The 14,302-nt window shown below is 39.9% G+C and overlaps 1 protein-coding gene across 3 annotated transcripts in view; it reads right to left on the bottom strand.

The window, feature by feature from the left end:
* dacha (dachshund a) overlaps nt 1-14,302 on the bottom strand; it is a 400,811-nt gene that overhangs the window by 163,538 nt on the left and 222,971 nt on the right. For all 3 annotated transcript variants that reach the window (XM_072270530.1, XM_072270529.1, XM_072270531.1), the window contains exon 3: nt 7,592-7,723. In XM_072270530.1, coding sequence (XP_072126631.1) covers nt 7,592-7,723 — 132 coding nt within the window. The remainder of the gene's footprint in view (nt 1-7,591; nt 7,724-14,302) is intronic.

Here is a 14,302-nt window from a genome sequence, read left to right on the forward strand (position 1 = left end):
TTAAAAACTGTTCGCTCTAAGCAAGGTGCACTGTCTGAAGTCCATCCAAGTTCACACGACTGACACTTGTTAGACACTGTCCCGCAACACTCTCCTATCCTAATTAAGTGGCATTGGGTCCCAAATAAATGAAGGGAATTCCGGCTATTCCAATTAGCTTTTGCACTTCAAGAGTGGTCCCAAATAAATGATTGGTCTGATTAACCAATGTCCCAATTAACCAGAATCCATTGTATTAATGTTAAAAAATTAAATTTTCTATTTTACTGGAAAAATGAAAAAGAATATTTTCTGGGCAGGCTGGGCAACATGGAATTCAGAAGTGTGCGATGCATATACAGTACATGACTGCAAGTAAACATAGGTAGAGGGAGTAATTATGGAAACATATTCACATGTTAGCTATAACAAAAGGAATGGAGTAGAAAAGTGAAGTAATCTTGAGAAGTTGTATTTGGTGAGACCACACTTTGAAAACTGTGAACTTCTTACCCAAGGAATAACTTGCATTTGAGGGAGTGTTATGACGGCTCACTGCAGGTTTCCAGCGTGAGTAGATTGCCACAGGATTGAGAGGATGTAACATTTAAGAAAGATGATCTCAATGAAACATTCAGGAAAAGAGGAAAGTAATTTCAGACTGCAAAATGGATTCTCTGAAGTGGTTGTGAATTCATTTATTTTATTATTAAGCAAAATAACTAATACCATTTGGAAATGAGAGTACCCTCAAAAGATCTGAATGATGTTTGATTTGCCCACTGAAGGAGGATGGAATATATTGCAGTCAAATCCAAACCAACACAAGTAGTCTCTTTAAGGACTCCTTCACTTCTTCATCAGATTCAGCAACTTATAGACAGAAAAGCACCCAGATTGTATCAGAAAGGATATTTTCAGAAGGAACGGCCCTCTAAACATTATACAGGTCGACCTTCACTAATCCGACTACCTGTAATCTGGTTCCTTTGATAATCCAGCACTGATTATGCTTCCTGTGATCCTTCTGTAATTTGGCATTTTCACTAATCTGACACTCCTCAGGTCCCAATGGTGCCGGATTAGTGAAGGTCGACCTGTACTTCAGATGTGTGGATCCTGTTCTAGTAATTCACGAAGTTACTACTCAGAACTGATACGATCTGAGTATGCTTTATTCAATCAATCAGAGCACTGATTTTATTCATCCCCGTACAATGTAACTGCATTCTCAATGGATTAACCTGGCTGTGGATTTATTACCTGACTGATGCACAGCTCATTCTCAGTCACTGATTGTGCCCTTTCAGTGCCTGAGAACGTATATTAATTTGGTGCTATTAACTTGTTAATATTACCCAAGTAGCAGAAAGTCAAACCATCAGTATACACACCATGTTAATGCATTTTAAAAAAGGGAGGCATGCTTTTCACCTGTCTGTTCAACTCTATATTTTGACTTTATATTAATGTACTCTTTAAATATAAAAAACTGCTTTTACTGCAGGTTCAAAGCTTTACAAGTTTTAGTTTTTTTTGCAATAAAATGAATAACGATAACGAAGATACTTTGAACATCCTACAGTTGGCAAAAATCCTCCATTCCGCGCTGCATGAAATAATTTTGGACTGTTAATACGATTTGTTTCCTGTAAAGAAGCTGCAAGGTGACAATGAGATGTAAAACTTACACAAATATCTACCTCTGCTTATGTAGCAAGTGGCAGAATCAATCAGCTAAAAGCTCTGTGTAAACTTGCACCAGTCTTAATCTTTCATGGATTACAAAACACAGGCAGCAATAAATCGCAAAGCAATTTACTAAAACAATAAAGCATGGTATTTCAAATTTGGAGCACAGCAGAATAGCAACAGCCTGTTGGTCATGAGGGAATGGTGATGCAGAGTCATGTGGAAACCATTAAATAAAGGCTAAGCCCACTGACAGATAAAGTAAAAATTGCTCAAGTCTGAATCCCCTGACTATTTAAACTGACCGTTCAATGAGTTGCATTGTCTCACAAAGGACTATAATCCAGAACTGATGATGTAATTTGCCAAACAGTAGTACTCAGAACATTTATTTATATGAATTTATGTCAGCTTTGAAGTTGCATTTCATTAATCTATGCACTACTTGAAGCCAAAAAGTTTTAAAAAAATAGGAAGAGTATTTAACTTCATCAATCATAATGTTAATTTGAAGACCTTGTCAATTTGGTCAATGGAAAAGTAATGTTAATCCAAATTAACTGGAAGCAGTTTTATTGATGTGATATTACTTAAATATTAATTTTAATTCAGTCTTAGTAACTGTGAAAGCCAATCAGATGCATGTAAATAAGTATTAATTCTAATGTTACTAAATCAAGCATTTGGGTCTCTAGAATTTCAAATATACTGTGTCCTAATCAAAGAATAACCCAGGAGGTATTACTGGTGCATAAAGTACAAAAGCATCCATGTTCCAGCAGCTTGTGGGATGGGAAAGATGAGAGCATTATTTGAGCCTCTTCCTACTGATTCACTCACATTCATTCAAATCAGTTTGTCCTCTTAAATCGTTCTCAACCACAAAGGAATATTCTAAATAAATTGCTGGAAAAGGAGGGTGTGTACAAGTGTGAAAATATAACACAAGATGCTGAACAAACACAGCCAAAGAAGAGAGAAACAGAATTAATATTTCTGGTCAACAAATCTCTTTAGTACTCTAGAAATGTTACAGATAAAATTAATCATAAATTGCAGAGAAAGCGGGGAAGAGAGTACAAAACAAAATGCAGGTTCTATGACGGGGTAGCGAGCAGGACCATTGAATAGTGTAAGTGTGAATGGATATCCAAATTCTAGGATTTAGTAATATCTCTTTTCACTCTTTTGGTAACAGCAGGTTCTATTCATCTCCTCCACCTTGCACCTCCCCTTACATTAGCATTTCTGTAACACCACCATCATTTGTGTCAATCTCTCCTGTTTTCTAACCTAGCATGGACTCTTCTCCCTTCTTCTTCTTCACCCTTTTCTCTACAACATAAAACTTGCTTTCTCTCTCTTTCCAGTTTTGAAAGGTTAAAGGCTGAGAATATTAATTCTTCTTCTCCTTCAGCAGGTTGGATCATTTCCAGCCTTTCAATTTCTTTCAGATTTCCAGTACTTGCAGTACTTTATCGTTGCATAATACATCTACAGATGTGAGTTTGTCAACACATTACCCTGTGGAATGCTGCATAACATGGCAATATGACAGAACTATTACTGATGTGATTCTGTTTCCACTTTTCAAAACGTTGGAATATGACTACAGGTAAAGATAGATTTAGAATCTGTAACTATACAGTGAAAGCACGCAAGCTGGAACCACACAGTACTGATGGAAGGCAGATATTTTGTCCTGCCAACTTGGAACACACACATGGTTCAAACACTAAATCAATAGCAATTATTTAGAATGTGCCTTTCAAATAACCGCACAGTAGTTTACATGAATGTATCATTTTAACAACATTAATACAGACAGAGTTGCTTCCATGAAAATAATCATCATGAGTCACTTCACAACTGATAACTACCACATACTGTTGCATCTCCATACCAGTCATTGATGATACAGCGCAAAACTATTATTCCCACTGACAGCTGTATTAAGATATGATATAAAGCATCACCTTTATTCAATATAAATTTCTTCAGTAGCCGTCACTATTCTTCCTCTGTCCACGTGTTCTGCTTTCATTCCTCCTGCGCTTTTTTCTGTGCTCCAGGTCCAATCCCAGCTCCCTAAAACATTTACTTCCCACATCATTACTTTGCCTACACTGCTTCAGTTCATTCACAGAGATCCTGTCACCCTCTGCTACTACTCCAATCTGCAGCCCGTATGGACTTTGTTTTCAGCTTTCCTGTTTTCTTTTGAATATCATAATTTCTCAAGAGCCTACTGTCTCCACTCTCAAGCTCCTTGCTCTGTTCAACAGTCCTGAGCTAAGTGCCAATAATATAATTCTGTAGCTTGTTTTCAGCAAAAGGCGAACTTCCAAAATCCTTAAATACCATGCTATTATATATATAAGAACATTGCCATTTTAAACTTTACAAGTGTAATCTATGCAAATATTTTAAGTAATGTTTTGGAATACAGTGGATTCCGATTCATTGGGATGCATCATTTCAGCCCAATTAAGCGGCTGCCCCAATTAGCTACAGTTTCATGGAAATAGTTTGAAAAAGACAAACTACCATTTAATTGAGTAACAAATTATACATTTAAATGAAACACAGAACAAATGAGACCACTACGAATGGTACTACAGTAATATAAAACTGTGTATTAGTTCCTAATAGTTATCAACAGAAAAATTCATACAATGTACACTGGCATTGTTCTTTTGATTGACCGTAAATGAACAAAACCAGCACAGACATCTAGTGTGGATAATGGACTGCCTTCAATTTCTTCCTGTATGAAGTAGTGTCAAAAATCACTGCTTTTTAACTTGGCATCGACTGGGCCTAATAAAAATCATAACGAGGGTGCGCAACTGACATGATACAAAAACTGTTTGCTCTAAGCATGGCGTAGTGTCTGACGGCCACATAATTGCACATGACTAACAAGTTAAAAACTGTTCGGAACAGTCTCCTGTCCCAGTTAAGCAGCATGGTTTCCCAAACAAATGAAGGAAATCTCGGCTATTTTCTCAATTAGTTTTTATTCTTTAAATGTTGAACCAAATAAGTGACTGCCTTGATTAACCAGTGTCCCAATTAACTGAAATCCACTGTATTTTCATTTCAATTGCAGAGCCACTCATTATTTGATTTGCCAGTACTTTTTCCAGAGGTATGAGTCCAGTTTGTGGTAATTACTACAGGTTTATTGCACAGGATTCTGAACGAATCATTATCATTTTAAGGACTCTTTTACATATTCTCTTATAAATAATGTACACACTGTGAAAACACAGACTTAAATACAGTGCAGTCCATTGAGTGAGTTAATATACTTCCTCGTTATTGTTAAGTTACAATGTTAGCATGGATAAACGACAGCTAAAGCTGGTAAATTAGATTAGGTGTATTATTTTGCAACCAAACACCTAGATATTTATAGTATATAAACACACTAAATATCAAAGAATTTTCTGGAGTGAGCAATCTGAATTCTCTTCATCACACTTCAGCTCTGATTTTTTTTAAAGACTTGTTGTGTCACACAGCTTCGAAGCAAGCAGACCACAATGCCTATCTATGGTAATGCTATTTTCCTGCCTTTGGCCCATGCCTTGAACTTGTTTATCTATATACCTAAACAAAAGTCTTCAAACTCTGTAATTGCACTTGCCTCTACCACCTCCTCCAACAGCTGGTCTCCTGTACCACCACATTCTGTTTTAAAAAAAACATGTCCCCTCTCACCTTAAACCTATATCCTCTAGTTTCAGACTTTCCTGTCCTTGGAAAGAGACTAAATATCTACCCGATCTTTGTCCTTATTTTGTAAACCTTTAAAAAGTCCTGCATTGTAACTAAAATGTTCTGCTCCAGATACGATCCTGGTGAATCTCCTCTGCACCTTCTAGCACGACCACATCCTTATAACACAATGGTGACCAGAGTGACGCACCAATATTCCAAGAGTGCCCTGACCAATGTTTTGTACAGCTGCAACATGACGTTCAAGCTCTTACAACTCAGTATGTTGGATACAGGGGTGATGACCAAAGCATTAAATGGCTGGAGTCGATTAGCACTTCAGTGCAAGGGTGTTTATTAGGTGCATCTAAAATCAAACTGAATAAAATTAGTGAAAATAATGAAAAGAAAAATGCCAATATTGACAAAATGATACCTACAAAAAAAAAACACAATAATATCTCCAAACTTACTTTGGTCCAGTGTGAACTCCGGACAGCCCTTATCTCTCCCTCTCTTACTGAGGGTAAAGAGCTCCTTTTTTTTTTAGGCATTAAGGCATACCATCTTTAATCATCAACAAAGTTAACTTAAGACTACACATGAATCAGAATATGATGCACTCCATAATGTAGTTACAATCATATAAGAAAATAAGTATCTACCTTAATTGAAGAATACACATCTACATATCCCATTACTAAATAAATGGAATATTCCGCCCTGCATAGCAGTAAAGGAACCATAACGCCAACCGGAGCACATCAGCTAGGTTTAGAATTAAACTAAACTTTGGTGTCTGACTCTGAATGTATGTAGCAATGTGGAGCAAAAACAGTGGGTTAATTATAAAAATATACCAAGGGAGACATTGAAATGCGTACACTTGGCACAACGACAGCAGAATGACAAGGCAATGATTGTGTGCAAATGAATGTGCGGGTGTAAGGAGAGCGTTTACCGAGTACTCTCCATCACACGATACTCCTGCTGATGAAAAAAAGCAAGCTACACGTTATCTTCACTACCCTATCCACCTGCATTGCTATTTTCAGGGAGCTTGATCCATCTGAGCTTCAATGATTTTAAATGTCCATACCATTTAGTATACATGTTCAGCCAATATTCGATGACCCAAGTCAATGACCTCAAACTTGTCTGAATTAAGTTCCATCACTCATCGTGCCACCCAACTTTCCAGCTGAACTATGTCTTCCTGTTACCATCCTCACCATCTACAACTTCACTTTTCACTTACCTTGTGTCATCGTCAAACTTACCTATCAGACCCCAGTATGTGTGTGTGTGTGTGTGTGTGTGCGCGCACACGCGCGCGCATGTAATTTCCAGCACTTATTCCTGCTATACCACAGTACACTGACTTCCAGTCAAACAACAACCAATGACTAATCTCTACTTTCACCAATTTAAAACATCTTGGGTCTCATGTACTCTATCATTCTGAGCCAGCATATCAAATGCTGAATGTGTAAGTTGTTTATAACAGGGTGAGGACAACAAACTATTTAGGATCTTGCTGAAGCTTAGAAAGAATATTAGCTAACTTTCTTATCTAATGAAATTTGCAGAGAATGAAGGGTGAGCTTCAATCAACTTAGATACAGAAAGGTTAGCTAGAGATAGAAAATGAGATGGGAAATGTAAATTTAAGGAAAATGGATCTAAAATTTAATTAACCTCTGACAATAATTTGCTATATACAGGAATGAGACTTTTCTTTCTGGACTCTTGGATGAAATGTCAGATCTGAAAGTTACTCCATTAATGTTTTCTTTGCACACGATTAACACAAGCAGAATAACCTGCGAAACTGGTTTAATGATAGACTTCCACCTCTATAGGACTGAGAGTGAAGCAGTGCAAATCGCCAACAATGGTGACAATTCTTGAGTGCCAGTGTTCTGGTTTTTTGCCACAAACCAATCAAGTCTTTCATCCTTATTATTTACATTGATTATTATGAACTCACTATTACTGCCCAGCAGATTCTGGGCCACAAACTTTGAGTGTGCATTTTGCAAAGTTGTACAAACTTTTAGAAAAAAAATATGATAGGTTAAGAAAAGTAATACTGTTGTAATTGCATAAAATATCTGCAGAAAACTAACCATAACAAACCATTTCAAAATGATCTGTATCTTTTTGAGTAGCTTGTACTTACAGGCTGGTAACTTACCTGTGCTGGAATTCTGTTCTTCATTCTCTGACTCTGCACCATTTTGACTGCCATTCCCATGAAGATTATTCATTGTGGCAAGTTTCAGTTTTTGTAACTTCATCGCTTCAGCCATGGCTGCCGCAGTTAGACCTAGTAAACAAAGATAACGTATCATTGCTTCAAAGGGAATAATCAAGATATAAAATGGAAAACTATGGAATACACAGTGCCTGTGCAAAACACCTCTGCAGTTGGAGGAGATGTCAGCTAAGATTCTGTCCAATTTATCTCAATTTACGGTGGAGAGCGTTCTGCCTGGTTGCACACTACCTGTTATGAAGGCTCCAATGCACAGAATCGCAGGGGGTTGCAGTGGGTAGCAGACACAGCCAGCTCCATCACGGCAACCCGCTCCACCATCAAAGGCCTCTGGAGGTTGGCACCCATTGTTAAGGACCCTCACCATTCAGGACATACCCTGTTCTCATTACTATTTCCAGGGAGGAGGTACAAGAGTCTGAAGACCAACACTCAATAATTCAAGAACAGGTTTTTCCCCTCCAGCAACAGATTTCTGGACAGTTGATGAACCCATGAACACTACCTCATTATTCCTCCTTTTAAACTAAAGATTTAATTTAGCATAGTTTTGTGTCTTTGCACTATACTGATGCCTCTAAACAATGAATTTCATGTCATATAATAGTTATTGTAAACTTGATTTGGACTCTTGATTCAAATGATAAGAAGGCATATCCACTTGGAAGTTAACAAGTAAACTGCTATCAGAAACCTACAACACCAAAGCAAACATTATAGTAGCCAATTTCAAACTGATAGACAAGCACTTACATGTAGAAAAATTGGGAGTATTATTCAAAAGTTAGATTATAAGTCAAACTCGAAGTATTTGAACTTTCTGCACATTAATTCTAAAGCAGTGGACTCCAAGACAGAATCCCAATTACAAGTGCATTTCTCTGACACTTGCATTCACTCTTTCTCCTAAGATATGATATAAATAATTTTCTTGATAATCAAAGATGGCAGTAATCTCCGTGTTAACCATCCTAACTGTGTTTTATAGGAGCACTATTGACAGCTTCCTGACAGGTTGCTTCTCCATCTGGTATGGGAGCGGTCGAGCATTGGACCAGACGTCCCGACAAAGGACTGCGAGTATAGCTGAGATGATCATGGGGGTTCCCTACCATCCACTGGAGTCATTTATCAGGAGTGGTGTGTACGCAGGGCCCTGAGTATTATTGAGGATTCAACCCATCAATCCAACATCCTCTTTGACTTTCTAACATCAGGCAGGAGACTACGATGCATAAAAACAAGAACGGTCAGGATAAGAAACAGTTCCTTCCCACAGGCCATTAGGCTTCTGAACTCCCAGCCACATCATATTCGAAGTGTCACTGGTTAATCTGTTCCGTACTTACAATATTTAATATTAATGCACTTTAGTTTGTTATTTATGTGTAATTCATCTGTAGATTTTATCCTTACCTTCGTAAGTTATTGGGTGTTATGTATACTGCCATGCTTTACAACCTGGTTCACAGAAACGTCTCGTTTCTATATACATTATTTGGTTATACACATTATATACGTGTATATATTTAAATGACAATAAATTTCACTTGACTTAATATTACCTAAGTGAAAATAATGTGACCTGCCAAACTGATATCCAGACTAAAGAATACCACTGGTGGTGCCCCTAAGTTACTGTGCAAAAGTCTTAGATATTATACACACACACGCATACACACTATATAGCTTGGGTGCCTAAGACTTTTGCACAGTTGGAGTAATTTTATGATTTGCACTACACTACTGCCACAAAAAGTAAACAAATTTCATGACATATGTGAGTGATGAAAAACCTGATTCTGATATGGGTCTCTACTGTGGACTGAGAGTGGAAAAGGGGAAGGGAGAGGGGAATCATGATTGGGAGAAAGGGAAGGGAGAGGGGAGGGAACAAGAAGCACCAGAGAGACATTCTGTAATGATCAATAACCCAATTGTTTGGAATCAAGTGACCCTGGCACTTGCCCTGTCACTCCTTCTCTGCCACGTATCCCACCTCCCTCCCGCAGCACTCCACCCTTGCCAATTCCAACATTCGTTGCTCCCGCCAGATTTACAAACTCACTTTCTGCTCCACATCGATAAACACAGTACTATGCTAAATCCTTAGGCACTCTAGCTATATATATGTGCCTATGACTTTTGCAGAGCACTGTACAACTGCTATTTCTTAGGGAAGTCTGAGTAACAGGAATTTGTCTCCTCCGAAAGTCTGGTTGAAGCAAACCCGAAAGCAGCATACACCTCAACATAACAAAATACTCAAGTCTACCTCAACCTGGGAAAAGACTTACTGAAGGTACAGCTAAATGGTCTCAGAATGTCAATGATCATTGAGTTGCATTTGGATCATGTTGCAAGAAATCACTATAGAGTATGACAAACAATATCAGGTCACTTCTATTCACAGATGTACTTCAATCAATTCAACAACTCACAACCCAAGAATTTTGACACAACTTAAGAAAATGGTCAGGGACCACAGACCATTCTGTTTTTGGATTAAAAATCATGACAGGTCATCAAAAGAGAACAAAGTGTTCAATTAAAAATACAGTATTAAATTATGCACTGTATTTCTTATATGAACTGGAAGAAAGTTTAATACTCTTAGGACCTGTCCTTCATCAGACATTGAAACATTTTTCATGAAACAGAACCTATTTAAGCTCGTCGTTTCAATGCAAATGCCAAGTGTTTTGAGCAGGTTTCGATGTACCTGCCTTCATTTCTTGCTGAACTTAAGTCTGTAGGGAAATTGAAGCAGGAACTACTTGTTGTATTTCATCTAGCTGTAGATATTGTACTTTACACTCTTGGTAATGTCATGCACTTGAGGTATAAAGCAGTCATAATTAATACACAATTCATCATACTGAAAGTAGTGAATGCAGCATGATTTAACATTTCCAACTTGGGCATTACATTTTTCTTTATGATTTTCTCCATGTCTGGCTGTTCTACGATAATAAAATTTTCATTGCAAGCAGCGATGAACCCAGATCAAATCATCTGTGCACCTGCATTCTGATAAAAAGATCATCAATATGTGGCGTTAACTCTGTCCCTCTGCACAGAGACTGCCCAGTCTGCTGAGCACCTCCAGCATTATCTGTGCACTGAGGTCTTCAGGTCACAGGTGCCTCAAACCATGGTCCAGTACCACTTCCCTGAATGACATGGTGGTACTGTGGCCCAAGTCCTGAATGCTCCTGTCCATGCCCTGCCATGGATGTAGAGTAGCACCTTCAGCTGGAGAACTGTGTACCATTACCCCGCTCCATTCTTTCCTTCATCTGCCGTTAGGTAGCACGGTGTTCCAATGAATTTTTTGTAGTGACCTAGTTCCACAATGGAGCCCAACCATTCCACTGCCTCTCTCTCCTTTTCCTACACTCCCCTCCTCCCCGTACTCCCTCACCTCTGTGGCATGTTGATGCTGTTGTCATCTGGGAAAGCACAAGTTGGACAATAAAGCCTCTATAAACAACAAAACGTTTTTCTTTAAATCAAGGACTTCCATGATTTCTCAGCAGCTTTTTTGGTAACCCTATCTTTTCACCTGCTCTGATATTTATATTCAATTACTTAATATTGTGGAATTAATCCTGTTAAGTAGTTAAAACTTGTCAGTTATTTTTGGATTTGATCATCCACATGCTACTAAATAGCCAATTTATTTCTTTCCACCTCAGTCTACTTAATCCTTCAATTTTTTTTGTTTGAATTAAACTTTCAGAAGAAAATACAGATGCACAGTGTAAACAAGTGACTAGCTTTCTAAAGCACATGGCTGAGAATTGGCAAACAATCACTATGTAGTAATTTCCCGTTATAATTCTAATACTGTATACCTGTAACTCATAATATATTCAAAAACACTGTGCTGAAGGAAACTAAAAGGTGTGTATTTGTAAGATAATGCAAATATCTTCAGCACAGTGCCAATGCCTCGCAGCACTGACGATTCGGGTTCAATCGGGACTCCAGTGTTGTCACCGTAGAGTCTGCACTTTCCTCCTGTGACTGCATGAATTTCCAAGAGATGCTCCAGTCTCTCCCACATCCCAAAGGCCGAATGGGCAAATGGTGACTGCTCAGCTGTGTGTAGGTGAGCTGAAGAAACTTGTGTGGGGGGGGAGGGGGAGGGGGAGGGGTGCAGGGAGTGGGAAAGAGAAACATTGATTAGGGTGTGGGAGAGAAAAATTAGATTGGTGGAAGATTATTGTAAGTGTGTCTTTGAAGATGAGCACAGGCTCGATGAGCCGTTGGCTCTGTTCCCTTGCTGCAGTACACTATGTCTCTTTAACTATGGCGCAACAACAAAAGTCCCTGAAAAAAATCCCAACAGTGAAAGGATGGCATACACAAATTGTCAACTGCATTCCCAAAACTTTCAATTGAACACCAAGTGTAAAGATGGTGCATTTTTGCAGCAGTGACTCCATAACAGTTGGAGTCCTTACATTTTATATTTCCAAGTCATTATTGTGTCGAAGTGTTCCAAGCCCAGTAGATGAGCAAAGCATTCCAATCCAGCGAGGGGGAATTGAAGTAAACACCCTCCGTAACCAGACAGCCTTTTGGACAGATACTCAAATAGTTTTATTGCCCTCAGTCCAGAGCTGTCAATCTTTGGAAGATCTGAGCTAAAATATGCAGGAATCAAAGGTTAATCTGATAGGAAATTTTCTAAGCATCCATGACTAAAACGACGGCTTTTTTTAAAAGTTACCTCTCAATTTTTTAATGCTTGCATATATTCATTAAGGACAGAGGTGCGGAGCTATCTGATGTAATTTCTACGAACTTGTCCAATTAGAATTTGCAACCCTACTTCACACAAGCATCTGCATTCGGATCATTGGGATGACTTCTAGGGAAAGTATACCTGTGAAAAAAGGACGGGTGACACCTGAACCCAAGGGGGACCACTATCCTTGCAGGCAGGATTGCTAGAGCTGTTGGCAGGGTTGTAGGAACCAAAGTGATTGGGCTGAGGGTATACAAATCGATGCAGTGGGTAGTGAGACTGTGAGGAAGGACAGGCAGATGATAAGGCAAAGTTACAGTTAGTGGGATGAGTTTAAGGGTAACATGGGAGCAAAAGCAAAAAGGGTGATGAATACATGGTCAAAGTGTTATATTTGAACCCATACAGTATGCAGTAAGGTAGATTATCTTAAACACAAAATACTCTGCAGATGCTGGGGTCAAAGCAACATGCACAACACGCTGGAGGAACTCAGCAGGTTGGGCAGCATCCGTGGAAATGATCAGTCCACGTTTCGGGCCGGAATTCTTCGTCAGGACTGTACAGGGAAGGGGCAGAGGCCTTATAAAAAAGGTGGGGGGAGGGTGGGAAGGAGAAGCTGGCAGGTTCCGGGTGAAAAACCAGTGAGGGGAAAGTTAAAGGGGTGGGGGAGGGGAAGCAGGGAGGTGATAGGCAGGAAAGGTGAAGAAGGAATAGGGGAAAACACAATGGGTAGTAGGAGGAGGCAGAACCATGAGGGAGGTGATAGGCAGCTGGGGGAGGGGGCAGAGTGACATAGGGATAGGGGATGGGAGGGGGAGGGAATTACCGGAAGTTGGAGAATTCTATGTCCATACCAAGGGGCTGGAGACTACCTAGACGGTATATCAGGTGTTGCTCCTCCAACCTGAGTTTAGCCTCATCATGGCAGTAGAGGAGGCCATGTATGGACATATCCGAATGGGAAAGGGAAGCAGAGTTGAAGTGGGTGGCAACCGGGAGATCCTGTCTGTTGTGACGGATGGAGCGGAGGTGCTCGACGAAGCGGTCCCCCAATCTGCGACGGGTTTCACCAATGTAGAGGAGGCCGCACCGGGAGCACCGGATGCAATAGATGACCCCAACAGAGTCACAAGTGAAGTGTTGCCTCACCTGAAAGGACTGTTTGGGGCCCTGATTATCTTGAAGCGCAGTTAGAGATGAGCAAGTATGATGTTGTGGGCATCACTGAGTCCTGGTTGAAAGGTGGTCAAAGTTAGGAGCTTAATATCTAAGGATATGCCTGGCATCAAAAGGACAGGCAGATGAGCAGAGGGGGTGGGTGGCTCTGTTGGCAAGAAATAAAATCAAGTCCTTAGAAAGAGGTGACATGGGATCAGAAGGTGTAGAATCCTCGTGGGTAGAGTTAAGAAACTGCAAGAGTATAAAATATATCCTGTCAAGAGTTAAATGCAGGCACCTGAAAAGTAGCCAGGATGTAGGATATAAATTTCAATAGGAAATAGAAAAGTCATGCCACAAGAATAACATTGTAGCAGTGTGCTACACACCACTAAAATAACCACACATAGTCGGTGAGTTGGAGTTGCGATAAAAGAGATCTATTCAAACTTCGCGGCCTCCTTTAAAGCCTTCCCGTTCCCGCCCTCCTTGGGCGGGACTGCTGTGGGGAATGCATAATCGCAGACCCTTTCCGCGCACGGGATTTTCCCCCTGCTGGTGAAGATGGCCTGGCGCCCTTTTTGGGGCCGGCCTCTCTGCCGGCGCGCGCCGGTTCGTGCGTGCCAGAAAGTGGGTCGCCACATAACCCAACCCCCCAGAACCAGCGATACATCCCCCAATGTCCACAGTCTGGATCGGCCTCCGTTTGGGAG

Source organism: Mobula birostris, chromosome 10 (assembly GCF_030028105.1).
Source record: "Mobula birostris isolate sMobBir1 chromosome 10, sMobBir1.hap1, whole genome shotgun sequence".
NCBI lineage: Eukaryota > Metazoa > Chordata > Chondrichthyes > Myliobatiformes > Myliobatidae > Mobula > Mobula birostris.